This window comes from Trichechus manatus, unplaced genomic scaffold (genome assembly GCF_000243295.1).
Source record: "Trichechus manatus latirostris isolate Lorelei unplaced genomic scaffold, TriManLat1.0 scaffold00053, whole genome shotgun sequence".
Taxonomy (NCBI): domain Eukaryota; kingdom Metazoa; phylum Chordata; class Mammalia; order Sirenia; family Trichechidae; genus Trichechus; species Trichechus manatus.
The window spans coordinates 7,604,270-7,630,735 of NW_004443989.1; the positions used below are offsets into that span (position 1 = coordinate 7,604,270).

At 48.8% G+C, this 26,466-nt stretch overlaps 2 protein-coding genes across 2 annotated transcripts in view; one reads left to right on the plus strand and one right to left on the minus strand.

Moving 5' to 3' along the window:
• DNAAF1 (dynein axonemal assembly factor 1) overlaps positions 1-15,985 on the plus strand; it is a 24,675-nt gene extending 8,690 nt beyond the window's left edge. The window contains exons 4-12 of the mRNA XM_004377786.1: positions 2,561-2,782; positions 2,921-3,087; positions 4,753-4,874; positions 7,664-7,830; positions 8,777-9,046; positions 11,279-11,382; positions 13,543-13,599; positions 14,656-15,016; positions 15,879-15,985. Coding sequence (XP_004377843.1) covers positions 2,561-2,782; positions 2,921-3,087; positions 4,753-4,874; positions 7,664-7,830; positions 8,777-9,046; positions 11,279-11,382; positions 13,543-13,599; positions 14,656-15,016; positions 15,879-15,985 — 1,577 coding nt within the window. The remainder of the gene's footprint in view (positions 1-2,560; positions 2,783-2,920; positions 3,088-4,752; positions 4,875-7,663; positions 7,831-8,776; positions 9,047-11,278; positions 11,383-13,542; positions 13,600-14,655; positions 15,017-15,878) is intronic.
• A 1,132-nt stretch (positions 15,986-17,117) lies between these two features.
• On the minus strand, positions 17,118-23,332 carry TAF1C (TATA-box binding protein associated factor, RNA polymerase I subunit C). Its single transcript, XM_023732511.1, has 14 exons — positions 23,195-23,332; positions 21,832-21,913; positions 21,569-21,666; positions 21,387-21,476; positions 21,219-21,292; positions 20,335-20,573; positions 20,105-20,221; positions 19,918-20,035; positions 19,761-19,832; positions 19,490-19,625; positions 19,168-19,310; positions 18,334-18,527; positions 18,102-18,239; positions 17,118-18,028 (listed from the first exon to the last, which is right to left on the minus strand). The coding sequence occupies exons 1-14, from the start codon at positions 23,330-23,332 to the stop codon at positions 17,118-17,120; spliced, it is 2,550 nt and encodes an 849-aa protein (XP_023588279.1).
• Positions 23,333-26,466: the final 3,134 nt, after the last annotated feature.

Sequence of the window (26,466 nt, forward strand, 5' to 3'; positions counted from 1 at the left end):
GATAAGTAAAGCATTACTCAAGAAGAAGAACAAAGTGGGAGGCCTCACACTACCTGATTTTAGAACCTATTATACTGCCACAGTAGTCAAAACAGCGTGGTCATGGTACAACAACAGATACATAGACGAATGGAACAGAATTGAGAATCCAGACATAAATTCATCCACCTGTGAGCAGCTGGTATTTGACAAAGGCCCAAAGTCCATTAACTGGGGAAAACACAGTCTTTTTAACAAATGGTGCTGGCATAACTGGGTATCCATCTGCAAAAAACTGAAACAAGACCCATACCTCACACCATGCACAAAAACTAACTGAAAATGGATAAAAGACTTAAATAAAAATCAAAAACGATGACGATCATGGAACAAAAAATAGGGATAACGCTAGGAGCCCTAATGCATGACAGAAACACAATACGAACCATAAGTAAAAATACACAAGCACCAGAAGAGAGACTAGATAACTGGGAGCTCCTAAAAATCAAACACTTATGCTCATCAAAAGATTTCACCGGAAGAGTAAAAAGACAGCCTACAGACTGGGAAAAAATTTTTGGCTGGGACAAATCCGATCAACATCTAATCTCTAAAATCTACAAGATACTGCAAAACCGCAACAACAGAAAGACAAATAACCCAATTAACAAATGGGCAAAGGATATGAACAGGCACTTTGCCAACGAAGATATTCAGGTGGCTGACAGACAAATGAAAAAATGGTCAGGGTCATTAGCCATTAGAGAATATGCAGATCAAAACTACAATGAGATATCATCTCACCCCAACAAGGCTAGCATTAATCCAAAAAACACAAAATAGTAAATGCTGGAGAGGTTGTGGAGAGACTGGAATACTTATACGCTGTTGGTGGGAATGTAAAATGGTACAACCACTTTAGAAATCAATTTGGTGCTTCCCTTAAAAAGCTAGAAATAGAAGTACCATACGATCCAGCCGTCCCGCTCCTTGGAATATATCCTAGAGAAATAAGAGCCGTCACACGAATAGATACATGTACACCCATGTTCATTGCAGCACTGTTCACAATAGCAAAAAGATGGAAACAACCTACGTGCCCATCACTGGATGAATGGATAAACAAATTATGGTATATCCACACAATGGAATACTATGCAACGATAAAGAACAATGATGAAGCCGTGAAACATCATATAACATGGAGGAATCTGGAAGGCATTATGCTGAGTGAATTTAGCAGTCACAGAAGGACAAATATTGTATAAGACCACTATTATAAGAACTCAAGAAAAGGTTTAAACACAGAAGAAAACATTCTTTGATGGTTATGAGGGTGGGGAGGGAGGGTGAGGGTTATTTACTAACTAGATAGTAGATAAGAATTAGGTGAAGGGAAGGACAGCACACACGACAGGGGAAGTCAGCACAACTGGACTAAACCAAAGCTAAGAAGTTTCCTGAATACAATCAAACACTTTGAGGGACAGAGTAGTAGGGATAGGGGTCTGGGGACCATGCTTTCAGGGGACATCTAGGTCAATTGGCATAACAAAGCTTATTAAGAAAATGTTCTGCATCCTACTTTGGTGAGTGGCATCTGGGGTCTTAAAAGCTTGCAAGCGGCCATCTAAGATGCATCAATTGGTCCCAACCACCTGGAGTAAAGGAGAATGAAGAACACCAAAGCCACAAGGAAGGCATTAGCCCAAGAGACAGAAAGGGCCACATAAGCCAGAGACTTCATCAGCCTGAGACCAGAAGAACTAGACGGTTGCCCGGCTACCACCAATGACCACCCTGACAGGGAACACAACAGAGAGTCCCTGATGGAGCAGGAGAAAGATGGGGTGCAGATCTCAAATTCTAGTAAGAAGACCAGACTTAATGGTCTGAGACTGGAGGAACCCTGGAAAGCATGGCCCCGGATTCTCCATCAGCCCAGAACTAAAGCATTTTCTGAGGCCAACTCTTCAGACAGGGATTGGACTGGACTGTGGGACATAAAGTGATACTCGTGAGGAGTGTGCCTCTTAGCTCAAGTAGATATGAGACTAAACGGGCAGCTTCTGTCCGGAGGTGAGATGGGAAGGCAGAGAGGGTTAGGAGCTGGTTGAATGGACATGGGGAATCAGGGGTGGAAAGGAAGAGTGTGCTGTCACAGTATGGGGAGAGCAATTTGGGTCACATAACAATGTATGTATAAATTTTTGTATGGGAGACTAACTTGAAATGTAAACTTCATTTAAACTACAATCATTAAAAAAAAGTTGCAGTAGTGCTACTAGAGGAAGGAGGTGTGGATGCTAGGTAGGCAGGGAGAAAAACGTTGCCGTGGAGTCAATTCTGACTCATAGCAACCCTATAGGACAGAGTAGAACTGCCCCATAGGGTTTCCAAGACTGTTGTCTTTATGGAAGCAGCAGACTTACCCCATCTTTCTCCCACGGAGCAGCTGGTGGGTTCGAACCCCCAGCCTTTCAGTTAGCAGCTGAGCAGTTTAGCCACAGCACCAAAACAAGGGTGGCCCTATGTCCCGTGTGTCTAAGAGCTTAACTGACACCCCCTTCCTTGTCACTAGGCTTTGATCGCATCGAGAACTTGGAAGAATACACGGGGCTGCGCTGTCTTTGGCTGGAGTGCAACGGGATACAGAAGATTGAGAACCTGGACTCCCAAACCGAGTTGCGGTGCCTCTTCTTGCAAGTGAACTTGATTCATAAAATCGAAAACCTAGAATCTCTGCAAAAACTGGATGCCCTTAACCTCAGCAACAATTACATCAAGACCATTGAAAACCTCTGTAAGAATGTCCAGCAAAGGGTCTTTTAATATGTCCTTACGTCCATCACTTTCCCTTGGGGGAGGTTTTAAAAATGAACACTATGGGCGAGAAACAGTCATGCCTTTGTTGCTGACTTCTGCTGACCTTGCCTTCCAGCCTGCCTTCCAGTCCTGAACACACTACAGATAGCGCACAACCATTTAGAAAGTGTGGAAGACATTCAGCATCTAAGGGAATGTTTGAAACTTTGCGTCCTTGACCTCTCCCACAATAAGCTGAGTGATCCCGAGATCCTGAGCGTTCTCCAGAGCATGCCCGATTTGGTAAAAAAATAGAAAAAAAGCTTGCTAATTTTTCGTTCTTTAAATATCAGATCTCTCTTTCTTCCCTCCTTCCATCCTTCTCTTTTTCTTTCATACTTTTTTCCGCTTTGCGTTTTCAGTTGGAGTATCCTAAAGGAGGAAACCCTGGTGGTGTAGTGGTTAAGAGCTATGTCTGTTAACCAGGAGGTCAGCAGTTCAAATCCACCAAGTGCTCCTTAGAAACTCTATGGGGCAGTTCTACACTGTCCTACAGAGTTGGAATCGACCCGGCAGCAATGGGTTTTTTTTCTGTTTATCCTAAAGGAAATACCAGATGTCATTTCACCCATAAATAGTTCAGTGTACATCTGTAACAAGATACCAGTTGCCATCAAGTCAATGCTGACTCATGGTGACCCCATGTGTGTCACAGTAGAAGTGTGCCCCACAGGGTTTTCAGTGACTGAATTTTTGGACGTAGATGGCCAGGCCTTTCTTCTGAGGCATCTCTGGGTGGATTCAAACCTCCAGCCTTTCAGTTAGCAGTCGAATGTGTTAATCATTTGTAGCACCCAATGACTCCAAGAAATACTACTTCAGGAATAATTGGTGTCACACCAAGGAGGTGCAGAGTGATGGGAATGGCACAGCCAGCAAGGGGGAATAGTCTAGAACTGCCAGCACATGGTGATAATGCAAAGCAGCCTGCCTTATAGTTGTTTTATGATTGCTGCTAAATTCTCTGCACACAAGGCACCCCTTTATTGCCTGCCCCTTGGGCATACTGCTCCCACCACCTCCATCCCTCCACTCACCCTTGGCAGGTCACACAAAAGATATGGCAAAAACGGTGAAAGTGGTGTGTGAATGAAGTTTAGGAAATACTAAACTATCTAGTTTACAACATATTTATTTTCTCCAATGACAAAAACCACTTTAGATATGAAAAATACTAAGTCAGTTTAGGAAAACAGATTTTAAAACTGTTTGCCCACATGCTGCCTTAACCATTCACCTTCTTTGAGCTTCGTGGAGCAGGAGAGGAGGTGATAAGTATTTAAGGAGAGGTACAGATGGGCAGAGGGCAGTGGTGGTTCAGAGGTGGAATTCCTGTATCCCATGCGGAAAGCACGCTGGCATTTAAGCTATTTTGTTGTATCCCTTTCTTGTTCCTAGTATTAAATAGACTTCAAGGAGATCTGTAGGCCTTGGAAGAAAGGGCTTAAGTCTGAGCTGCACAGCTAAGTGGACACTTTCCATCTTTTCCCTTAATCACTGTTTCCTATCTATCTAGCTGCTGTGCATGTTTTCTTAAAATGGGCCCTGGCTGCAAAGTAAAGAAAATAATCAGAGGTTAATTTCAGTAAAACAGATTGAATGAGCAAAACTAATATAATCACTGCAGTTGGAAAAGGGCTCAGGAAATGTTTTCCAATATTGTTCTCAAAAGACAAGAAGACCTAGGATCTGAAGTTGAAGAAGAAAGGGCTGCTCAGTCTTCTGGGCAGTTCAGACGGCACAAAAACAGTGAAAACCTCCCGATGTCCCTGATAAAGTCACCAGAACATGGATTTAGCCCTTCCTTTTCACTCTAGAAAATATATTAACTTATTCTTAGAGCACCGGACATGTAAAATATTTTAATCACATGCATTTTTTATTAATTTGGCTCTGCTTTGCTTACAGCGTGTACTGAATTTGATTGGAAACCCAGTTATTAAGCACATTCCTAATTATCGGAGGACAGTTACTGTTAGACTAAAACACTTAACATACCTGGATGACAGACCCGTTTTTCCAAAAGACAGGTAAGAAATAGAAAAGCCCCTTGATCATGTTTTCATACTTAATATTTGAACTCACTTAATATTAAATGTTTATTTGTAATTTATTACTATTTTCACATGTGATTAAATATTCTTTGGAAATAGTTTTAATGGCTATGTAACTGTCCATTACAGGAAATCCCCTATTTCTTGAGCACTTACATTATATCTGATTTTTCATAATTCTTTCATAAATAACCTTTTATATAAGCCTTTGACCACATTGCCTAGGATTGAATTCTAGGAGTGGTATTACTGGATTAAAGAATGTGGCTTTAGCATTTTAAAAACCTCTTGAAAATATTTTCTAATTGTTTTCTAGAACCCATTAAACCAAACCTGTTGCCATCGAGTCAATTCAGACTCACAGTGACCCTATAGGACAGAGTAGAACTGCCCCATAGAGTTTCCAAGGAGCACCTGGTGGTTTTGAACTGCTGACCTTTTGGTTAGCAGCTGTAGCACTTAACCACTATGCCACCAGGGTTTCCTATTTTCTAGAAGGTGTGAACCAATTTATAATCTCACCAGATATAGCCATTCCAAAGAAATCTTTGCCAAGTTGATTGATGGGTAGAGATGGTATCTCATTGTTTGAAATGTGCAATTTTTGATAACTGATGAGGTCATCATTTTTCTTCTTTATTGCCACTTATATTTCTTCCTTTATGAATATTCTGTTCATGATTTCTTCCTAGTTTCCTTTTGGAATCTTTTTTTTTTTTCATACTGGTTTGTAAGAGGTCTTTTTTATATTAGGAATATTGACTCCTGGACTGCCATGTATGTTGACACTACTTTTATCTGTATTTATCATTTATCTTTTAATTTAGGTCACTATTAATTTTAACTTTGAATAAAACCTCAGTAACGTGGACTGCTTGCTGGGTCAGATGGTAGCTCTATGTTTAATCATTTGAGGAACTGCCAAACTGTTCTCCGAAGTGTCTGCACCATTTTACATTGCACCAGCAGTATACAAGGGTTCCAATTTCTCCACAGCCTCGTCAACACTTGTTATTATCTGTTTCTTACGACAGCCGTCTTGCTGGGTATGAAGTGGTATCTCCTTGTGGTTTTGACTTGCATTCCCCTGATGGCTAATGATATTGAATATTTTTTCATGTGCTTAGTAACATTTGTATATCTTCTTTGGGGAAATGTCTATTCAGATCCTTTGCCTCCCCTTTTTTAAAAAAATTAATAGACTGTATTTTTTAGAGCAGTTTTAGATTTACAAAAAGTTGTTTTCTAGAAGTACGTACAGAGAGTTCAGAGAGTTCCCATATATCCCCCTCCACCTTACACACTATTTCTCCTACTATTAACGTCTTGCATTCCTGTGATACACTTGTTACAGTTGATGAACCAATACCGATAGGTTATTATTAACTAAAGCCCATAGTTCACATCAGGGTTCACTCCTTGTGTTGTCCAGTCCTGTGGGTTTTGACAAATGAATATGTCTTGTATCCACCATTATAGTATCGTACGGCATAATTTCACCACCCTAAAAATGTCCTGTGCTTCATGTATTCATCCCTCCCATCCTCCCCCTGAGCTCTTGGCAACCTCTGATCTTCTGTCTATAGTTGTGCCTTTTCCAGAGTGTCATATAGTTGGAATCGTAGAGTATGTAGCTTTTTCAGACTGGCATCTTACGCTTAGCAATATGCATTTAGGGTTCTTTCATATCTTTTTGTGGCTTTGTAGCTTTTTTTTTTTTAATCACTGAATTATACTCCACTGTATGGATGTACCCCAGTTTTGTTTATCCATTCACCTATTGAAGGACATCTTGGATGCTTCCAATTTTTGTCAGTTATAAATAAAGCTAATGTAAACATTCGTATGCAGGTTTTTGTGTGGACAGAAGTTTTCATAGGAGCATGATTGCTGGATCCTATGGTAAGTCTATGTTCAGCTTTGTAAGAAACCACCAGACTGTCTTCCAAAGTGTCTGTACCATGTTACATTCCCACCAGCCATGAATGAGAGTTCCTGTCGCTCCACATCCTCACCACAGCCTTTGGTGTTGTCAGTGTTTTGGATTTTAGCCATTGTAATAGGTGTGCATGGTATCTCATTGTTTGAATTTGCAATTCCCTAATGACGTACAGTGTTGAGCATCTTTTTATATGCTTATCTACCATCTGTGTATCTTCTTGGGTGACGTGTCTATTTGGATCTTTTACCCACTTTTTAATTGGGTTGTTTGTTTTCTTATTGTTAAGTTTTAAGAATTCCTTTTATATTCTGGATATAAGTCCTTTTATTAGATAGGTGTTTTGCAAATATTTTCTTCCAGTTTGTGGCATATCTTTTCATTCTCTTAACCTTTGTCCATTTTTCAGCCGTGATATCTTTTTATTATTGAGTTTTAAGAGTTCTTTATATAGTCTAGATAAAAGTCCCTTATTATAGATAAGATTTTCTAATATTTTTCTCCCATTCTCTGGATTGTCTTTTCATTTTCTTGATGATGCCCTTTAAAGCACAAACGTTTTTAATTTTGATGAAGCACGAGTGATCTTTTTTTTTTTTTGCCACTTATGCTTTTGGGGTCCTGTCTGAGAAGGCTTTGAAAACCACTAGAGTCTTTAAAGATTAACAGGTACGCGTGTTCACTTTTGTGCTTGTCCCTTATCCTGTGCGCACTTTATTTTGATTCTGAGGAAAACGAACAAGCTTGGTCAGATAGCATATGTTTTGAATTTACTTTTACCAGTAAAAAGTCAAACCTCTGTCTCTTCATTTGTCCTTGCAAACAGAGCTTGTGCAGAGGCCTGGGCTAGGGGAGGGTACGCAGCTGAGAAAGAGGAGAGACAGCAGTGGGAGAGCAGAGAGCGGAAGAAGATCGCAGACAGCATAGAAGCCTTGGCGATGATCAAGCAGCGGGCTGCAGAGAGGAAAAGGCAGAGAGAAGCCCAAGAGAAAGGTATGTGCTCCCGGAAGAAGACAACCTCCTCTGAGTTCTGTTTAGTTTGGGGAAGCCTGGGCTGGTGAACTCGCGTGCTTTAATCTCTAGGATTTTTTTTTTTTTTTTAATACCTACGAATCCATCTGCAGTTGGTCTCATCTACCTGCCAGGTCCAGTGAAAAAGCCCCACAACTGTGTGCAGTTTCAAGGCACTTTTCTTTTTTTTAATTGTGCTTTAAGTGAAAGTTTACAGTTCAAGTCAGTTTCTCATACATCAAAGCACTTTTACTGATTAAAACACAATGTTAAAATAGTCTCCATTTTTAGTAGTTAAAATGACACAGATTTATCATCTTACAGTTCTGAAGATCAGAAATCCAAAATGGGTAAAATCAAAGTGTCAGCAGAGCTGGTTCCTTCTGGGTGCTCCAGGGGAGACTCTTGTTTCCTTGCCTTTTCCAGCTTCTTAAGGCTGCCTGCATTCCTTGGCTTATGGTTTTTAACATTTTGCCACACATTTGTTACAAGCACACACACACACACACACACGCACACGAATGCAGGCACACACAATGCACACATGCACATACACACACGTGCACACACGTTTTATTTTTTACCTGCTGAATCATTTGAAAGTAACATCATACACTGTGGCCCTTCACTCCTAAATACTCCAGCTTGCCTCTTCTAAGAACCTACTGCTTTATGTTTTCTTAATGGCTCTGTTCTGTTCCATTAAATGAATGTGTTAAACAGTCCCTCTTGTGGAGATTGAGTTCCATTTGCTGGATGACATAAACAGCACGTTGGTAAGCATCCTTGCAGGGATTCCTGTAGCTGTACCCCAGGTTACTTCCCCAGGACGCATCCTCAGACCTTCATGGTGGGCCCCTGGTAGACACACAGACCCCTTGCTCCTCCAGGACATTTTTGACTTCACCGTTTGACTTCTCTTGTTTAGAGGAGATCTTGCTGCCAAAGGACGAAAAGGAAGTGGGTGCTGAGGAAGAAGGAAAGGAAACGCCGCCTGTGGACCAAGAAACGCAGCAGAAGATGGAGATGTTTGTTAAGGAAAGCTTTGAGGCAAAGGACGAGCTATTCCCAGCAGAGTCCAGTGGAGAAAGGAAGCTGCCTGTGGAGGCTGATGGGGAGGAGACTGAAGATCAGGAGCCAGGAGGGGCACTCCCAGCCAGACCTCTGACCCCGCCAGCTCTGGGTGCTGTTGAGGAAGGTGAGCAAGGGGCTCCACAGCCACGGAATTGAGATGGGGCATCTGGTTTTCAGTTCTTCTCTGTTGCTGCTTCCATGGGATCAAGTACACAGGTTATCTCATCACCCAGGAAAATGTAAGCAGTAACTACCAGTTGCCATCAAGTCAACTCTGACTCATGGCAACCCTATGTGTGTCAGAGTAGAACTGTGCTCCATAGGGCTTTCAATGGCTGATTTTTTTTTTAAAGTAGATTGCCAGGCCTTTCTTCTGAGGCTTCTCTGGGTAGATTCAAACCTCCAACCTTTTGGTTAGCAGCCAAACGCATTAACCATTTGTACCATCCAGGGACTCCAAGCTGGTGGATTCAAAGTGCTGACCTTTTGGTTAGCAGCTGATCTCTTAACCACTGTGCCACCAGGGCTCCAAGAGAAATATAAAGGGGGCCATGTATGTCATTTAAAATGTCCTAGTGCTGTTGTTGTTGTGTGCCATTGAGTCAATTCCAACTCATAGCGACCCTATAGGACAGTGTAGAACTGCCCCCATAGGGTTTCCTAGGCTGTAATCTTTACGGGAGCAGATCGCCAGGTCTTTCCTCCTGTGGAGTGGCTGGTGGTTTCAAACTGCCCACTTTTTGGTTAGCAGCCAAGCACTTAACCACTGTGCCACCAGGGCTCCTTTAAAATTTCCTAGTAGCTGTGTTAAAAAAAATAAAAAGAAACAGGTGGAACCATTAACAACACATTTTATTTACCCTAATATATCTAAAGTATAATCACTTTAACATGTAATCAATATAAAATTTATTAATGAGATAGTTTACTTTTTTTTTTCATACTAAGTCTTCAAAGTCGAGTGTTTGACACAGCATATTTCAATTCAGATGCTAACTCTTCAGTGGTAAAAGTGAAATGTAGGCCTAGCATACCAGCACGTTGTTTTATGTGGCTTCAGCCTTAAAATTAATTAGAAGTAAGTACAATGACATAAAATTGAAAATTCAGCTCCTTGGGTGTACTGGCCACATTTCAAGAGCTGAGTAGCCACGTGTGGCTGGTGGCTACTGTAGTGGACAGTGCAGGATCTAGAGAAAGGGAAATCCCTTGGCAGGGTTTGCCCAAGCTAACTGGGCTCTGCCAACCGAAGGTAAACCCAGGACTTCCCAGGCTGTCATCCCTATTGTGGTGGTATTGGTGATGACGACCAGACCTGGAACATTCCCAGTCTGTAGGGCCCTGAGAGATGGGGAATGCTGTGGGCCCCACCTAAGCAGAATTTAAGCTGTTTGGGGCGTTTAGCTAGTTTGGCCCAGAATAGGATGGGGAGTGTAGGTGGAGGAGCTGGTTTGAGAGGGAAGCAGAGGGTCTTTGCACTTAGAAACACTGAATTTTGAGAAGCCCTGGGGCATCCAAGTGGAGAAGATGTGACAGCTGGACTAATGAGTGAGGTTGGGAGCGGCCGGAGCTACACCGTGGCCTGGGGTCGTCCACACACAGCGACCGTGCGTCTGTGTCCTTGCCTCATTCTAAACTGGCGCCCAAACGTGGCTCTCGGAGTCAGACTGGGCACAGGCACTACTCAGGGCGGGTTGCTGGTGTTTGCACCTACATGCAATGAGGAGAAAGTTGGGTAGTTAATCTCGAACACAATAACTGAAGCTATGAACTGAAGAGAAAGCAGAGAACAGGACCCAAGGATACAGCCTTGGGGAGGAGGAAGAGGAACCCTGTCATGTTTTTGTCTCCCCCAGGCAAACTAGCGATTATTGACAGGTGTCCCTGGTCCCGGGCCAGAGGGGCATGTCACTGACGAGGGACAGGCAGGCCAGGTCTGTGGGCTCACCCTCTCCCTCAGCAGGGCCCAGGACTCGCCCTCCAGCCTGCCTTTCCTGTCTCCTGCCCTTGTCGTTACCGCATCGCCTTCTCCATCACCATACTCATCAATCATGGTGCCTTTTCCAAGGTTACTGATGATTCTGAATTGATCACTGGCTGGTCCTTCCATCTCACCGGCCTCATCCCCAGATTTCAGAAAGGAGGCAGCGCTTTCTTTCCTTTCCTTAGTAGACATAACCCTGTCCTAAGCTGTGGGCTGTTGTGGCTTCCGTCACAGGGCAGCCTTGTGACCCAAGCAGGGTTTTTGTCCTTCTTGTGCCTGTGGAATCCATTGTCACCTTTGGCTTGTCTGTCTGACCACTGTCTATAAAACTAACTCCAAGGGTAATGACCTTTTGTTATTGTTGTTCCTTAGATTCAACTCCCCACACTGTGGCCACTGAGGGTGCATTAGTTGCAGAACTCGATGGAGCTGAAGATAGAGAAACCATTGAACTGGAGACAAAGTTCTTCATTGATGTATGTAAAATAGTTGCCATGGAAATAAGTATCTATTTTATAATTGATAAACAGGTGATCAGATACAAATCTTCACCTCCTCGCTACCCACAGTGTGGTCCTTGGACCAGCAGGTATGGCACCACCTGGAACTGGTTGGAAATGCAGGATCCCAGGCCCCACCCCAGACCCACTGATCAGAATCTGTGTTTTAGTAAGACTCCCAGGTGACTCAAATGCACATTCAAGTTTGTGAAGCATTGGCCTAAATGGTTCCATTTCAACTATGTTGTCTTAGTTATCTAGTGCTGCTATAATAGAAGTACCACAAGTGGGTGACTTTAACAAACCACACAGTTTATTTTCTCACAGTTTAGCAGGCTAGAAGTCCAAATACAGGGTGCTGGCTCTAGGGGAAGGCTTTCTCTCTGTCTGCTCTGGAGGAAGGTCCTTGTCTCTTCTGAGCTTCTTTTCCAGGGTGATCTTCACATGGCTTGGCATCTCTCTTCTCCCATCTCTGCTGCTCTCCCTTGCTTGTTTAATCTCTCTTAAATCTCAAAAGAGATTGATTTAAGATACACCCTATACAAATATTGCCACATTAACATAACAAAGACAACCCATTCTCAAATGGGATTATAACCACAGGCACAGAGGTTAGAATTTACAACACATATTTTTGGGGGACGTAGTTCAATCCATAGCATACATCTAGGGAGCTCCTGATTGGTTTTCCCCAGAGAAGTTACACTGCAAAGCAATTTTGTCCAGTTAGCTTTCCCTAAAATCGTGGAGGTTACACTTTATCACCAGAGCCTCTCAATCCTCCTTCAGACAAGCCCCCCCATCGGCTGACTCAACCCTCCCAGCCTGCTGCTGCTCTGGCTTTGCATGCCCCTGCCCATGTCCGTGTTTCACTTCTGACCTGGTGTTCCATTTCTAAATGCCCAAACTTCAAAATTTCACTGGCTCAACAACAGTCAAACTGAGCATGGTCAGTATTCAGAGGGTCTCCAGCTTTTTGTACCTATGTATAACAAGAAACAAAATTGGAAAATTCATCTCTAACATTTGAGAACCGACTGTATACAGAACAGTAATAGCTAATATTTTTTAGTTCTATACCAGGCACTGGAGACCTGGTGGCACAGTGGTTGAGAGCTACAGCTGCTAACCAAAAGGTCAGCAGTTCAAATCCACCAGCTGCTCCTTGTAAACCGTATGGGGCAGTTCTACTCTGTCCCTATAGGGTTGGTATGAGTTGGAATCAACTTGATGATGGCAACAGGCTTTTTTTTTTTTTTTAAATACTAAACATGTATTAATTGATTTGACCCTTCCAATAACTCTGAGTGATAGGTGCTATTATTGTCCCCATTTTAAAAAACAAACCAAATCAGCTGCTGTCAAGTTACTCTAACTCACGGCGACCCCACGTGTGTCAGAGTAGAACTGTGCTCCCTAGGGTTTTCAGTGGCTGATTTTTGGGAAGTAGACTGCCAGGCCTCTGGGTAGGCTTGAACCTTTAATCTTTGGTTAGTAGCCAAGTGTGTTAACCATTTGCACCACCCAGGGACCCTCATTTTACAGATGAGGAAATGGAGGTACAGAGAGCTTAAGTGACTTGTCCGAGGTCACACATGGAGGAAACCCAGGCGGTCTGGTTCCAGAGTCCATGCATCTAACTACACACTGCACTGCCTTCCCTACATGCCAGACTGTGGATATGGATGAAGATACCCTCCACCACTCCAAAAAACCATAACACATCAAAAAAAAAAAAAAAAGCCCCACAAATTTTGGTGAGGTCCAGAATATACTAACTTTATACCACGTAGAGCCCTAACATTACACAGAGGAAAAGAAGGTGCATTTGGTTTGGGCTGCCTGTGTTTGTAACAAGTGGAGAAACATTTGGAAATTCCTCAAACATGTCACATGGTACACGTCTGACTTTGTTAGATCCGGATACTGAAGTAGCAGTGCTTGTGTTTTGTGTATGGGGTTTCTTTGGAGGGGCAGTGGGTAGGATTGTTGGTTGAAAGATTTGGGTCATTGCTCATTTTTATTTCCCCTCTGCACGTTGCCTGCATATACAGTGAGGTTCGATTTCATTTACATTGCCTGTCGGGAATCTGCGTGTGCACATCCTGGTGACATGTGGCTCGTTTGCTCTTTCAGGACCTACCTGACTTGGAAGACATTGATGCCAGCGAATTTCTCGGCGACCAGGACAAGGTTACCAGGACACATTTTCCCCCACAACCAGCGTCCTTCCATTCTCACTTTAGTCTTGTCATTTACACAGTTTATCTCCTTGCCTTGAAAGAAGTAAAATGCTCTTTGTGAGTAAAGCATCGCATACACCCACTTTCTGCACATCTCAAAAGAAAGGCAACGTGGCTATTTGCTATTGCTCACTTCCTTTTCCTTAAGGTTTCACCATGAACCACTGGGTTTCCTAGGCACATATTTTTATCAGGTTGTAGTAGCTGTGTAGTGTATGTAATTACCTGAGTACACTTTTCCATCCTCATGATGTGTTTATACGTCCGTGTGGTGCATGTCTGTGTGACGATAGCTACACATAGTGGGAAGGAAAGGAAAGACAGGAAGGAGAGAGTGGATGAGGCACAGTGGGGAATGCTCCCAAGGTAATCCTCCTCCTCCTCTCCCTCCCACTCTTTCTCCCTTGGGCATTACTAAGAGAAGGAAGCATAAGACATCAACAGACACACACACACACACAGACACACACACACAGACACGCAGACAGACACACAGACACACACACACAGACACACAGACACACACACACACACACAGACACACACACACACACACACACACACACACGTATGAGACCCAAAACCTACAGTGGTTTTGAAGAGAGTGCCACCAGGGGCTGGGGCGGGCGAAGAGTGTGCTGGGCTGAACCAGGCTGAGAGAGGGGCCCAGTCAGGGTCCCAGAGCACATCCATGTTGCTGAGCAGTGGATAGGAACGTGCAGCCATGGAGACCCGCAGAGGGTTGGTGTTGGCTTGGAAAGAGGTGTGGACTTTGGCTGTAGAGGTCACGATGACTTTTGGGCTCAGAAGCGACTAGCCAACGAGTGTCCATCCTGACACCTAACTTTCCAAGTGTAGAGTTCTTTGTTCTCCTGGGCCTTTCTTATATGTGGCAACAGAATTCTTTGTGATTTTAGATTTAAAAAAGGCAGAATTTGCATAATGCAATTTAGAGTGACTCAACTATGAAAACAGAAACGTTCCAATATATTTTTTCTTTTCATAGAAAATGTGCTTTCCGAAGATTGAAACAATTCCAAGCTTGAGTGATGACAGTGACCCAGAATTGGACTACACGTCACTCCCAGTGTTGGAAAACGTGTCCACAGACACCCTTTCAAATATATTTGCAATTTCTAAAGACAACCCAAAGAAGGCCGAGATCCCCTTTACAGACATATTTAAAATAGAAGCAGAAGGGGCCTTGGAAATCCAAAGTAAAGACACAGAGGCCCCCCGACTGCTGATTGAAGAGCTCAGTGACAGGACTTTAGACCAGCTGCCGATGCCCCCAACCTGCGAGAGAGATACCAGGCCAGTCCCTTCCAATGATGGGGATAGCAACATGCTCCCAGCCTCACCACCAGGTAATGCCGCCCTACCCAAAGTGATGGGCTGAAAGCTCCATGCAGAGATGTACTGTTTAAAACCCAAACCCAAAGGGGAGGTAGCAACTGAGCCTTAGACCCAAGCATCCCTGTTCTTGGAAGATCATTCATGGCAGCTCACAGAAACAATAGATCATGTTTCTAAGTTTACAGCCTGCTAAGCTGTAACTTGTACAACAGCTGGTGCCAGGCTGTGCAGTTCTGGGGTAGGCATATGTGACCGCGCGCATGAGGTCACCCGGTGCTTACCGCCCATCAGCTCTCGGCATTAGGGTTCAGTAGATCTAGGAGAGCTAAGGAACCTGCATTTTCCCCCATTCCTACCACTTCTGGGCCATGCAGACCAAGGCTTCTAATGGACGGAGGGGACCGCTGACACCACAGCAAGGGTATCTGGGACAAAACAAGGGTGGCAGCTGGCCTGAGGGTGCGAAGCTCCAGGACCCAGGGTGAACTGGTAAGACAGTCTGGGACAGTACCCAGATCGCCAGGCTAGATGGGCAGATGATGCCACCAACTGAACATACGAGGCCTCATCTGGTGTGGAGGCCTGCCTGCGCAGCCCCAGGAAGGCGCAGTTTGTTGGGGGGAAGCTGGCAAATGCTTAGGTAACAAGCAAACTGGGGTTATTTTGATACCCAAATTAGGGAGTGTTGGCTTACAAAATGGAGTTTGTTGGGCCCAGACAATTCCTATTCTTATTACGCTAATCTGTAGCCAGGTGGTTTTGTTTGTTAAATGACAGCTGCATGGTTGACTCAGATCTGTGCACAGAAAGAAATTAGGGGGGCCGGCCACATCACCCACAAATGCTGAGCTACTTTCTCTTTGAACTCTTTAGGAAACGATGCTGGAAAGAATGAAGTGCGGTCCAAGCTAGAGCCCAGGGTGCCCACAGAGCCCAGTGAGAGGGATGACCGCGAGGACATTGAATTTGGGTTGGACTGAACCCCAAGGTGGCCCCCTCTGTCCCTGCACTAGCAGTGACAGCAAGCTGGCAGCTGGGCCCTGAGGCCTGACCCCAGCAGGCACAGCCAGCCACTCAGCTCACCTCCTTCCTTCAAACACTGCTCCTGTTGAGAGCATGCGTGGGCCTTCGCTGTGGCCACGCCAACATCACATGGCCCTTGCTTCCACTTTCTCAGCCTTGCAAATGTGGACCAGCGCCATGTTCCTTGTTCTCGAAGCAAACAGAGCCACCCCCATTCCTGTTATTTGTAGTATAAATTACCATTATAGTAATGTCTCCTCTGAGCATTATAAACATTTTAATATCCATGCAAAGCAATGTGTCATTGGATTATTTAATACTCATGCCAGTCACAGGTAATTCCTTTTATTTCATCAGTTACCCTGAGGACAGACCCATTCCTCTCTTAATGTGATTAGAAATATAGATCAGACCCTGGCCCCATGAAGCTTCAAGTGGGTGTTTCCCCACAGGAGAGCAGAATCTTCTAGTGGAGCTACAGAAACTCAGGAAGTGGCACTTTAGATGTCAGGAGCCACATAAGGGAGTGCTGTCCAGTCTAAGAAACTCCATCATTAGAAACCACATTCAGCTGACAAGTATTCAATTCCCAAGCCTGGGCCCAAAGCCTCTACCTCTACAAAACATTAGACCATGGTAGAAATTGTTTAACAGACACAAACTAACCAAAACTAGCAGTAGCTGCTGACTTTTATTGAGCTCTACGGTTGAGTCATTTCACAATGAGGTAGCCAGTAACTGTTATCCCTGATTTCACACAGGGACACTGAGGCATAGACACGAAGTCTGAGGCCCAGCTGGAGTCAGGTGGAGCCGTCCAGACCTCACTGAGTCCTGCTTTCCCCCACAGCACCACTGTCCCCTGGAGGGAGTTCCCACCCTGACCCTGACCACTGGACCTTCAGCACGCCCTATGGAGTCTTCACATGAATTTGTAAACGACAGGACAAACGATCCTGCTAGCCCGTGTTCCTTCCTCCACAACCACAGAACCTTCAAAGGTGGTACCAGTGGCACCACTCCCACCCCCAGCTTGGCTGCTCCACCACAGGGCTCGTCCGAGGCTTGGGGGACAGCTGCCTTGTGCTTTCAGAAGCCCATGCGGGACTTCTTCCGGGGGGCCTGCTGTCTGGAGGGGGTGCTCCGGATGCTGGAGGCCTGGGAGGGGGGTGCGGAGGTGGCCCCAAGGCCAGAAGAAGGCAGCCTGGCCATGTAATCCCGGAGTGTCTGCTGCCGCTCCACAGGGACACCCCGGGCCCACAGCTCCTGGGTCAGCTCCTGGGAGGGGGGTGTGGCTGGGGGCAGAGGCCGGGGCTCAGGGCAGGTGCGGTCTGGGCTAGGAGGGGGGCTGGGGCCGTCAGAGAGGTCCCAGCGGCCGCTGAGCGAGGAGAAGGTGCTGGAGAGCTGAGTGCGGCGCTTGTGCCGCCTTGGCCGGTGCCCTGGCCCCAAGCTCCTGCCCTGTCTCCTCTCCCACCAGGCTGCCCCCCGGCCCTCCCAGGCTTCACCCAGTCGTTCACTGAGCTCGTCCTCCGGGCCGGACTCCGGGGCTGGGGGTGGCTCAGCTGTGGGGAGCAAGCCTAGGTCACTCTGCCGCAGGAGCCGTCCCTGGGCCATGGCTGCTCGCAGACCTACCAGCACTTTACCCTCATCCTGCTGCTGTTCCTTGTAGCTCAGAAGGTGGCGGTGGGAAAAGGTGGGTGCCGTCCACACAGGTGGGGGAAGGGGCACCTTGAGCAGAGCCTTCAGCCACCGGTTACAGCAGGCAGTGGCCTGGGGGGTCCAGGAAGCTGTGGTGGGTGTGGGCGTCCTGTCTGGGGCAGGCGCTGCCACCATGGGGGCCTGGGGCTCAGGGCCAGGGTCGCCGGGAAGCCCAGCATCCCTGCAGAAGCTGGATTCCTCCTGGAGGCGCAGGTGCTGGTAGAACACATCTCCAGCCATGGAGAGGTGGAAGAGCGCCAGGCCTGGTGTTGAGGCAGAGGGTGGGATGGCAGCCGCCAGACCTGCAGACGAAGTGACAATCACCCTCCATGCTGGGCAGGGGTGCACCCACCACGGTCCCGCCCGCCTGTGCACCTATGGTTGGCGCATTCAGCCGCTCCTGCAGCCGTCGCTGATCTGTGGGTTCCAGCAAAGGGAACCCGGAGAGGGCATCGGTCCTCGCTGGGAGGGACTGTGGGGGCCCTGCCAGCCGGGGCGCGGAGGCCCCCTCTCCTAGAGGACAGACAAGACAGCTCATGCTCCAACCCGGGCATGCCACACTCACCCACCCACCTTCCTGCACCCTCTGCCTGCACCTGGACCTCACCTGAGAGATGCAGCAGCTGCAGCTGGCCACCCTGGCCCCCCAGGAGCAGGGGCCGAGGGGCACCAGGGTGGGACGCAGGCAGCAGCTGGGCCAGCAGGGGCGCAGAGGGCAGGCCATGGGCCCACTTCAGCATGGGCACCAAAGGGAGGCGCTCATCCACCAGATAAAGAGAGAACTGCGGGCCAGGGAGAAGCAAATGGTGATGGGCGTGACCTTGTCTGGAGAACCTTCTCCCCTCAGGCCCTTTTCCAAGGGGCCCCATGTGGCTCTGTGGATGAAGCCCAAACTCCTGAGAGAAGCGCAGCAGCTACCTGCCTCCAAGACCTCGCCAAGCTCACCTGGCCCACCCCTGACCCAGGAGGCGTCTCCCAGAGCAGGCGCTGCGCTGCTATCATGGGGCCTGCCAGACCCTCAGGAAGATGCAGCGGAGTCCTGCCATACAGAAACCTACCCTGACTTTACCTGGCTTCCCCAAACTCACCTGGCCTTGGAACCTGGGCTTGAGAGACACCTAGGAACACCCTAGGGCCCGGGAGGGCAGCCCCTCAGAGATGTCCCCTGTTCCTCAACACATCAGGAAACAGACTGCTCCTCCCTACTCACACCTGAAACTCTACCTAACCATCACCACCCCGGGGGGCCTTTACTGACCCACCAGTGAGTACGGCCGATAGGATTTGGTGCCCGTTTCCACTACAGACACAGGCCAGGGGTCTGTGACTCCTGCTTAGCCTTAAGGCTGGCCTGGGGACCAGCAGGGCCACTAGCAACTAGTAAGCCCCAGTAAACATCTGAAATGTTGAGCAGGGAGAGGTGGGAGGAGGGACCCTCACCTGAGTACAGATGAGGTGGAGGGTGGGATTCAGAGATGTAGGGCTGGACGTCCCCAGGTACTGGGTGAGCAGAACGCGTTCCCCTTTCTGGCACGAGGCCTCTGCCCCCCCACGAAAAAGCAGGAGACCACAGCCCGGTGGGCCCTGGAGGAGAAATGCAGGATCAGCCCCTCCCCACAGTCTGAGGACTGTGACCTCATCGTCCCCTTTCCATCTGCCCCGGTCAGCCTGGATGCCTGGGCTCTGCTGCTTTCATGCCCTTGGGGGAGGTCTGTCCCTGCCCCGTGGATCTCTCCCCAACCCCCCAGTCGGCCCCACCCCACCTGCATGTCTATCATTTTCACTCCAGTGCGATCACCAACAGTCAGCACCCGAGGGTGGGCAGTGAAATCTGCCCAGCGCCAGGGAGAGGGGTCCCGGAACACTAGGGTCTCAGGGTCCTTGTAGACTTGCTGCAGCCTGGGGGAGGTAAGAAAGCAAGGGCGGGAGACAGGCTAAGGATGGGTGGTGGTGGGCCTTGGGCCTAGGGAGTGGGGGTCTTCTCACTTTGTTTGTTGGGGTGGAAGATCTTTACAGGGGCGGGAGGGGCATTACCCATCCTGGGGGGTCCACAGACAGACAGCTCCAGAACGGCTGCAGACGGCTAGCTCCCCAGGAAGGTGAGGGCTGCAGGGCGAGAAGTGCGACTCAAGGCGGTCACCCGTCGTCCCCCAGTTCCCTCACCAGCCGACTACCCAGACTGTCCCTTCACCTGAGATTGATCCCTGTGGCTCCCTTCTCCACCTGCAGCACCTGGAGCGGGGCTGGCCGCCCCTGTTTACTGACCTTCCACACGGCACAGTGGTAGTCGGAGCGGACCGCCAGCAGAGCTGAGGAGGGGATGGAGGAGGTCAGGGGTCAGCCTGCAGGTCGGTGAGGGAGGTGTCCAGGGGCCTTACCTTCTCCTTGGACGGTGCGGGTCACCACCTGCCGGACAGGCCCTCGGAGCTGGATGTGGCCAGGGTCCCCGAGGAGCTGGGGGCTGCCATCTGGGGTCAAACTAACCTCTTGGAGGCCTGGGCCTCGCGCTAAGGATCAGTGCATGAGCTGTGGTCATTGCAAACCCCCAGCTTCCCGCCCTTTCCTCCCCCTGAGGGCAGCAGCAGGGCCCTGCCCAGCAAGAGGATACACAGCCTGTCCAGGGCACCTCCGTTGGGGTAGACCAGCTGCCCGGCCAGGGGTGTCCTCCCAGGCAGCCAGGCCAGGGCACCCCCAGTGAAGGCATCATCCAGGAGCAGCTGCCCCCAGCGTCCTGCCAACTCCTCCTGCAGAAGCTCCCCCAGGAGGCTGGCCACGGGCCTGCCCAGGACCGGGCCCCCAAGGATGGAGAACCGGCGCTGCCGGTGGCTGAGGTATGCCCAGGGACACCTGGGGACGAGAGGATGTGGGAGGGTCAGGCTGTGGGAGTGATGGCAGAAGGGGACTGGGCACAGGGAGGTCAGTGCAGGGGACACGTGTTTCTCATTTACCTAGAGTTTCCTCCTCTGGGAAACCACCCCTCCCTACTCCCATGCCCTGGGGGCAGTCACATGACAAAGACCTGGCCACTCAGAGTATTCCAGCGCCCGGGCCACAGCACCCAGCTCACAGATGGACACAAGAGCCAGGCCAAGCCAATCAGAGTCCTTCCCAGGACATCTGTTGGTGCTCAGGTAAGACACTGGCTCTTTCCTTGAAATTAAAAGCCATCCTGCTGCCACTTGGAGACAGGGTTCTAAGGATTAAGTCAGGCAGAGGCAAGTGGATCAGAAAATACAAAGGGACTGAGCCCTAATAACATTATTGGAACATCTGGATGCAACCATGCCTGAAATCCACGATTTATACAAGCTCATAAGTTCCCTTTCTTCTTAAGCTAGCTAGAGTTGGGAGTTTTGTACAAGTATGGCTTACTGACCACAGGAGGGAAGGGGAATCAACTGTGATGGAAGCCTGGATCTGCTTTCCAGCTCCCTCCACATCTGCACCACCAGCAAGGCCTGCCCACCCCGCTCTCTCTCAATAGCCACTTGCCCCCAGGGCTGGTGTCCACCGAGGTCCTGGAGCAGCCTCTTCACACTGACCACTGTCTTCTTCTTAGAGCGGCTCTGTGTGGAAAAACCTTATCAAGCTTGCACACCCTAAGGCTCACCCCCATAGGGAAGCAGGGGGTCCCCTCCTGGCCAGCTAGGGCCTACTCACCCGTGCACCCTCAAGTTTGAAATTCTCCTGCATCAGGTTCCCCAGGGGCCCAAAGGCGATGTCCCCATGATCCCACAGGAAGCGGCTGAGCTGTGGGAGGATGTCACTAAGGTCACTAGCATGGCCAGGTCACTAAGCACAGCCTCCAGGCCACGCTGCACAGCCCATTTGGGACCCCTCACCTGCTCAGTAACATCCAGCGTGGCTCGGGGCCGTCTGCAGGACTGGTGACCACCACGGAAAAGCAGATCCTGGGCAGTCAGCCCAGGGTCCCAGGGATCTGAGGGGAAAGGTTAGGAAAGGGGCCTGTTGTAGGGTCTGGGGTGGGGCAGGAGTGCGACCAGGTATCACAGGTGACTGAAGGTGCCCAAGGACCCTGGGGAGGAGGAGGTATCAGCAGGGAGGGGGGGTCTCAGGGAGTGGGGAAGAGGAGTGAACCCCTTACCAGGACTAGGGGGCAGCAAGGGAAAGGGCCCAGGGGTCTCTGGCTCCCATCGCAGGCCCCTGGCCAAGTGCGGTGCCGCATTCTGGAGGAAAAACCACAATGACAACATGCAATGGAGTGCTGCCCTGGGCGCCAGGCAATGTTGCAAGCACTTCACGTCCATTAACTCACCCAACCCTCACAACAACCCTGCAGAGTTGGTGCGGCTGGAACCGTCGTCTTACTGAAGAGAGACTGAGGCAAGGGAGGTGAAGACAGAAAAGCTGGGCTCCGAGCCCCGAGAGCCTGCCTCCAGAGCTGTGCTTCTCCCTCCGAGCAGCACTGCCTCTGACGTTCTGGCTGACCCAAATCCCACTTGATTCTTACTTCCACTCTGGAGACCTCATGGTCACTGGCTGTGGGGCCTGATGGGCCACACACCCCTCCCTCTGCTAGGCAGGCCTGAGCCGTCTCACTCAGGGGACGAGGGGGTTGGTCAGCGAGGCTCCCAGCGAGGCTCCCAGAGGGGTGTTAATTCGATGTCAAACCTTCCTTGCCAAGGAGGTAACTAACAACATCCTTGACTCCCCCACCAAATCTCTCTATTTTATGATCCACTTGCCTCTGCTTATTCTATAGACAAGCTGCCTCCAAGTGGCAGCCAGATGGCTTATGATTCCAAAGGAAGAGCCAGCATCTTCCCGAGGACTGTCCTACAGAAGCCCTGGGAATGTCCTCTCCTACCCTGGTCTCCATCTTCACACTGCTCTGCCCCAGCAGACTTTTGGTTTCCTCAAAGCTATCATCACAATTTGTAATCATTTGATCTATTGGTCTGTTCACTGGTTTATTCTTGCCCAATCAAACTCCAAATTCCACGAGGGCAGGGGTCATACTGACTTTGTTGTTGTTGTCAGTTACCATCAAGCCGGCTCTAACTCACAGCAGCCTTATTGCCTGGTCCTGTGCCATCTGCATGATCGTTGGTATGTTTGAGTTCCTTGTTGTGGCTGTTGTTGTCAATTCATCTCACTGAGGGTCTCCCTCGTTTTCACAGACCCTCTACTTTACCAACCATGAGCACTCCCAACGCCTGCTAAGGAACCTGGCACATAGCAGGAGATGCTCAGTAAGTACGGGTCAAACAAATGAAGGAACGGAAGACCAGGAAGAGGGAGCTAGGAAAGAGCGAGCCAATAGCTCCCACTGAGTAAGCCTGCTATGACCGGTAGGGCGTCTCCCATATCCCAATGGAGAGGATTCTGGCTCAGCCTGGGTCTTTGCCAATTTGTGCTAATGCCACCCCATCCTGTACGCCTGCCAGCTGGGACCAAGTGAAGGGGCCCTCCCTGGAGCTGCCAGGGCTCCTCCCTGTCATCCTCACCTCGGCACTCTGAGACCAGGACTCCGGCAGGGTCAGCGCATCTCTCCAGCTACACATAAAGGACAGGCTGGGGACACTGCTCAGACCAAGGGGGCCGCTCATAAACAGGGTGGGGCGGAGGGAGCTGGGGAAGTCCATCCTGGAAAACAAGAGCCACGTGTCACTGGCCTTCCCAAGACCTGAATCCAACAATGGCTTCCAGGGCTTCTGGGAGAGTGACGGTGCCCTAAGAGGAGTATGCTTTCTCTGGGGATGCTGATAATAAAAAACAAATGCACACATAGCCTAACGCCAGGTAGCAGTGAGCGCTACATTAAAACAAACCAGCCAGCCACAAGGTGGGGAGACAGCAACGGGCTAAGGCTGCAGTTTTAGCAATGGTGCCAGAGAAAGTCTCACTGAGGAGGTGTTATTTGAGCAGAGCTGGACTCTAATGAGGGAAAGAACCATGCAGACAACTGGAAAGAGGGTTCCAGGTAGAACAAACAGCAAGAGCAAAAGCTCTGGGTCAGGAAAGTCTGAAAAACAACGAGGAGGCACGTGATGAAAACAGAACAAGTGAGGGGGAGAGCGTAAGGGATGACGTCCAACAAGTGGCAAGGGGTGTTTCTACCACAGCTCTGAACAGCCTGCATTACGATATTATTACATGGTTTGCAGCCCTAACTCCCAAGGCTAGGCTCAAGCTCCCCCAAAGCCAGGGACTTAGTCTTGTCCACCTGTCTTCCCACTGTCAAGCACAGGGCCTCCCAGAAAACACACTGACTGAGTGTGCTGAATAAAGATAAATTTATGTCAAAGGGCTTTGGGAATACAAAGTTCTCTAGAAGTATAAGCAGCCATGTCACCCCTTCCTTTTTTTATTAAACACAAAAAGGACTGCAGCACTCACTTGCTGAGCCCAACTATCTCCAGACATGGCCCTACAGGCTTCACACTTCTATCGCCCTATTGTGGAGTTCAAGAAACTGAGGCACAGGAAACAGTAACTTGTCCAAGGTCAACAGCTCATAAGTGCCAGAGTCAAGACTTGATCCCCCACGTGAGTCAAAGACTGTGCTCTGAACCACTGCATCCTTGTGCATCCAAAACCAAATGCTCAAATTAGAGTCTAGTAAGCAAAAATGATTTCCCTTGGAACCACCATTGGATTTTATCAGTTTATGCTGTAACCTCTGTACATCCAGGTACCCTCAGCACCACACGGTGCCTATCACATAGTAGGTGCTAAATACTTGCCAGCTAAATGAATGAGTGCTTCTCAGAGCACGCATCAGCCTCATTCTAATTGTGGTTTATTTGTCCGGCTTGTCTCTCCACTAGACTGCAAGCTCTCTGAGGGCAGAACTGTGTCACATTCATTCCTGAGTCCCTGGTGTCTGGCTGCTGCTATGATTTTCTTTTCCATGTAGGAGAGGATAGTGCTCAGGGATCTAGGAGGTGCTCAGTGAATCTTTGTAAAAATCTCTAGCTTTCATAGGTCAAGGCACACCCAAGCCTCTCCAAGGTGGCTGCATCCCCCACAACCCAGTAGACACAAAATATGTCTCCTGCTCATTTCTCTGTTCCCTGGGCTCCAGCCACACTGATCTGCTTTTGGTTCTTCACATGCCTCTTCTCACCACAGGGCCTTTGCATGCTGTTCCTCCGCTGAGACTGAGTCCCAGCGCTCAGATTTGGAGTCAATGATCTCCTACTCAGGGAATCCTCTCCTAGTTTCCCCAACCCATACCTTTCCCCCATAACACCCTGCACCCTTCCTCTAGGGCATGCATAGCAATTTGTGGTTAAATATGTAAGGAGGAGGCTGTTTGATTCTGCTCTAATAGGTCCCATGATAAAGGAAGTTCATAGAGCCCCAGCTCGTTGGTATTTGCCACCTGGTAACAATCAGTACGGAGCCCTGGTGGCACGGTGGTTAGGAGATCAGCTGCTAACTAAAAGGTCTGCGCTCGAATTCACCAGTCGCTCCTTGGAAACCCTATGGGGCAGTTCTACTCTCTGCTATAGGATTGCTATGAGTCGGAATAGATTCAACTGCAATGGGTTTAACAATCAGTACATATAAATTGTAGAAACAAATATAGGAATGAATGAATGAAAGGAGAAAGGAATCAAACAGCCTCAACAAACCCAAGCCAACTGAGGGCGCTGGTGGAGTCCAGGACCTCAGAAAAGTCCCTATTCAAGGCAGCCTCGACCTCCCCTGGCCGGACTCCCGCCCTCACTCTAGGCTTTCCAAGCCCTTCCGACGTCCGAAGCTGCAGAAATCGGCCAGGTCTGGATTAATGCAAGATAGGGAACAGCAAGAAAGTCGCAGAGGATGGGAAAGGGGATACAGAAGGTCTCTCATCGCGCATTGCCTACTCGACCACGTTCACACGCATATCCCTAGCCCGGCCTACTCGTCTACCTCTTCCCACTCCACCTCCAGGTCTCATATTTTCAACCTGACAAGAGAAGAGCCCTCACATCTAGTGCTACACGCGCCCGACAGCTGCTACCACGCTTTACATTTGTGGACTCTCCACCACTTCGTAAGCTAGGGGCAGCTGCTAATCACCTACCCTGCAGATAGTTAAGTGACTTGTCCCAAAGCCACACAGCTTGAGGTCTGCAGGCCGGCGTGGCGGGTAAACCTGAGCACTCCTCTCGGACCGACGACCCGGTCCCCTGACGCCCAGTGGGCTGCGCTCTCTCCTTCCGTCCGGACGACGCGCGCAGTTACCTGCCCTGGCCTCGGCGTACTCGTCTGAGAAATGGGCGTCTGCGCAACCCTCTGCTGACACCTATCCCGCGAGGGAGCCCGAAAGTGGAACCCCAGCGCCAGCGAGTTCAACGGGACCGCCCCCACAGCGTGAATAAACGGTTTTCCGGGTCCGACCGGATGTGCTCCCTCAGAGACAGGAAGTCCCGCCTCTCAGCTCGGCCTCACGGGCATCCCCGAGCGCCACCTTCCGGTCGGAGAGGGAATGGGGTGTAGGAACTACGGTGGGAGGTGGAGATCCTCAAGCGCCAATAGTGAAGGCTAGATGGAATTGGATTCGAGTACCACCTCTGCTTAACCAACCTCATGGCCTGTTGTGGTTGTTGTACTAAATTAATTAATTCAGCAGACATTTACTATGCACCTACTGTCAGCCAGCCACTATGTTAGTCAGGAATCCTACTGATTGTCCCTGAATCCAAAGAAGTAGATTCTACAAATAGGTGAGGGGGTATCCCCGGGAGTACTCGTGGATTTCTCGGAGGTATCAGGAGGGTGTAGCTTT

What these genes read in the sequence shown, in the direction of transcription:
- TAF1C (XM_023732511.1), bottom strand. Translation starts at nt 23,332, where the DNA reads ATGGACTTCCCCAGCTCCCTCCGCCCCACCCTGTTTATGAGCGGCCCC. An exon ending in CCGCACCGTCCAAGGAGAAG is followed by an intron (nt 20,036 to 20,104) that starts GTAAGGCCCCTG and finishes TCCCCTCCTCAG; the next exon opens with CTCTGCTGGCGGTCCGCTCC. An exon ending in TGAAAATGATAGACATGCAG is followed by an intron (nt 19,311 to 19,489) that starts GTGGGGTGGGGC and finishes TTTCTCCTCCAG; the next exon opens with GGCCCACCGGGCTGTGGTCT.